The sequence below is a fragment of the Cardiocondyla obscurior genome, linkage group LG02 (assembly GCF_019399895.1).
Source record: "Cardiocondyla obscurior isolate alpha-2009 linkage group LG02, Cobs3.1, whole genome shotgun sequence".
Classification (NCBI taxonomy): Eukaryota; Metazoa; Arthropoda; class Insecta; order Hymenoptera; family Formicidae; genus Cardiocondyla; species Cardiocondyla obscurior.
The window spans coordinates 4,803,813-4,807,079 of record NC_091865.1 but is presented as its reverse complement, the minus strand read 5'-3'; the positions used below and the strand labels follow the sequence as shown (position 1 = coordinate 4,807,079).

General features: G+C 34.9%; 1 protein-coding gene across 1 annotated transcript; it reads left to right on the top strand.

Moving 5' to 3' along the window:
* The first annotated feature begins 604 nt into the window (after positions 1-604).
* On the top strand, positions 605-2,984 carry LOC139109699 (uncharacterized). The gene is made up of 4 exons (XM_070668969.1): positions 605-623; positions 1,700-1,856; positions 1,925-1,998; positions 2,091-2,984. Exons 1-4 carry the CDS (start codon positions 605-607, stop codon positions 2,873-2,875), a joined length of 1,035 nt encoding a protein of 344 aa, XP_070525070.1. The 3' UTR covers positions 2,876-2,984.
* The last annotated feature ends 283 nt before the right edge of the window (positions 2,985-3,267 follow it).

The window sequence follows — 3,267 nt, the reverse complement described above, 5'->3', positions numbered from 1 at the left end:
GTGTTCGCCCCGGAGTATTCTCTTCCGTTTCTAAATCTTCGTGGCTAATTGGCGAGTTGGGAGGCACGGAAGGCAGAGGAGACCATGAACGCTCAGTTCTGAGTTTCGGAGGTTCCGGCGTGACCTCCCCTGGCGCTGCCGCGAATAAGAACTGAACAAAGAAGCTTTGAACCAGTTCTCGCAACTCGCGTATTTTTCGATTTCTTCGGACGCGACTTTTCTTGATGGATCGAAGATTTCTTGATTCCACTAAAAGGTATCAATTTGAGTTTAATTTTAATGAAATGATTAAAGCGGGAAATATGTCAGGGCAACACGCCGCATTCCTCCTTCCGGATCTCTCAATAGATCGCTTCGAAAATTCTCCCGGTAGCTCTGTCTGGATAGGCCATCACTCGAGCTAAGGTTTAGATAGTCACCATTTACTGGCAGCATATCGTAACCTCTGACAGGAGGAGTCCCATAAACCGAACCGAATCAAGGGAGAATCCAAAGGATACTAGAGAGATACCTACTTCGGAAAGCGCAAACGGCACCCTGGCATAACCCACGTCATTCATTTTCAAGAATAAGAATTTAAGAACTTTAGAATTTTAGTGGAATCATGGAGAGAGAGAGATGTGGTTAAATGAAATAATGAGACTTACTTTTCGATGTCTTCGGTTGCTTCTTGGACGAGTCCCTTGCAACTTCTTTATTAAGATTGGCTCGGCACAAGTCACACACAGTATCAATGATATAAACGAGGTGAAATTCAGAGACTGAATGAGAGCGAGTCTCGCAGGAACACGCGGTTTAATAACCTCGGAAAAGGGGTGGGCTAGCGCCGGATTTCCATTTTTGGAAAAGTCAGTGCTCTGATTTGGCGGCCATGTCCCTCCACTTTTCCTTTTTCTTAATTATTGGTTACTCCGATCTTATCCCTTCTCTGATTTTCTTAAGCTCTAGTTTTCGTCCTTAGCTTTTTTAATTAGTGGTGTGGAGTTCCCGATATCTATTGGCTCGAGAGAAAAAACTTGGTTGTACGAAACTCCGCCCGCATGGCTTCCCCTTCCAACCTTCCAGAATATTGTCATTAATAGTCGGGGAAAAATTCTTAAGGACCCCTTTTCGTTATCACCGGGTCGCGTTTGTTTATGGGATCCGGTCGCGTGTCATATTCTTATGACTGTGGAGCTTTCACCCTCTTTATTTACGTTTCGTAGTCGCGGTCTCAAGTGCTTCACTTATCGCCAGATATTTGATATCGATTCCAAATTGTTTTAGGTTCCTTCTAATATTCTTTAAAGAGTCTTCTGTTTATATTTCCCGTTGGTATCTATGCTGTGATTGTTCTAAGTTTCATTTAAGCATCCGGCGATAAGAGTTTCAGAGTGTAAATTATTTCTTCTGAAAGCTTGGAAGTTCTCTCTCGTCACCAAATAGTCACGGTTTACTCCTTTTATTTAATTTATTGAACGCGTGTCGGAAAAAAGGAGATGTGGAGTCCGAGGACGTAACAAAAGATATTCGCAAAAAAAATAATTCGTGGCAAGAAATAGGAAACATATTAGGCGCATCAGGTATGGAACACATTATTAGAATAAATTTTAGTCAACAGATTACCTTTTTATGACATTTTGCTACAGCAAATATTTATACATGTACACACATATATATACTATTTTAATATATTGATTGTTATATATTTTTGCTTCAGATTGTCAAGTGAGATGGGGAAGATTACGTGAGCGATATTTTCGTGAAAAGAAAATGCGAGAAAAAGAATCAAGAAGTGAAAGTGGGAGTACGACAAGACCTACATTTCCATTATATAAACAAATGCATTTTTTATACAACTTTGTTAAAAGTAGAAGGTAAGTTTTGTTTCTAAATTTTAAACCTGTTATGTTTATTAAAATATTAATATAAATTATTTATTTAGGTCTATCACCAACAATTCGAATTTAAAACTGTCTAACAATAAGATATCACCTAATGAGCCAAAAGAAAAGTTTGGTAAGATCTTATTTTATTGACAATTATAATAATACTGTTAAACTTATTTTGAAAAATGTTTATTATTATTTTTAATGTAATTGTAATTAGAGGATCTTCAAATATACCAAGAAATCAAAATCAGTCTGGTAATCAAAATGATTATAATGACTTGACGAAAGCATCGGTTACAATAGCATCTACAAGTTCATCAAAGCCTTACATTCCTAATGTCCCTTCTTATGATATGGCATTTAAAGATTCTCCTGCATTTTCTAAACCTGCAAATTTTTCAAGTACAGTTAAATCTGTAGAATTATTATTACACATATCCTTAGATATCCTTTATAAATTTATAATTATAATTGTTAACATTAACGCTCTTTTTCTTTTCTTTTCATTTTCTTCAGAATCTTATGAAAGCGATGATGATTTTCTTTCTTCAATGGATACTACCATAACAAATGATTATGATTTTTCCTCTTCATCACAAGACTTACAAACACCTCCAACATTTTATAAACCAAACGAAGCAACAGGTCTTGCACGTTCAGAAATGTCATCTGTCAGTGATATTACTTCAGAAACGGATAAAAAATCAATATCTCCAGCTCTATCTATTGACTCTTCTGCAATTGTGACTTTTAATGTACCAAAAAAATTTAAAAAAGAAACAAAACACACTTCCTCTGCAGATAAAGTGGAAGAATCTTTTCTAAAATTAACATCGGTAGTTTCATCTCATTTTGAAAATAAAACTCAAAATTCCATATCTTTTGATATGACAGACGAAGATGACATTTTTGGAAAAACTGTTGCTTGTCAACTAAGAAAAATATCAGAACCGCGTAAATCTGAAATAAAGGGTCAATTAATGAAAATATTATTTACCACATAAGATTCAAAACTTTCTGTATTTTATTATACTTCTGTATTCTTTATATTCTGTATTCTATGCCATACATATATTATTTTACTTATAATTTTTATTATAAAACATAATATATATAAAATAAAGTTCATATAATATACATATATATATATATATATATACAGGGTGTCTGAAATATGATGTCCAATCTTAAATTTGTGGGTAGGGACATAAAAACGGTGACGAAAAGTCCTGAACAATTTTTCAAAATTCTTTATTATTTTCGAGAAAAAAATTAAAATATAATACACGTAAGTACACGTAAGAGTGATAAGGAAAACACGATTTGAGCGAGTGCGACAGACGACGGCGCGAATATTACAAACAAAATGTTCAGATGATTCTTCCCGCTCGCCGCT

Excerpts from the sequence above, each read along its gene's own strand:
- LOC139109699 (XM_070668969.1), top strand. Across the intron at positions 1,857-1,924 it reads AACTTTGTTAAAAGTAGAAG|GTCTATCACCAACAATTCGA; the intron begins GTAAGTTTTGTT and ends TTATTTATTTAG. Across the intron at positions 1,999-2,090 it reads TGAGCCAAAAGAAAAGTTTG|GATCTTCAAATATACCAAGA; the intron begins GTAAGATCTTAT and ends TTGTAATTAGAG.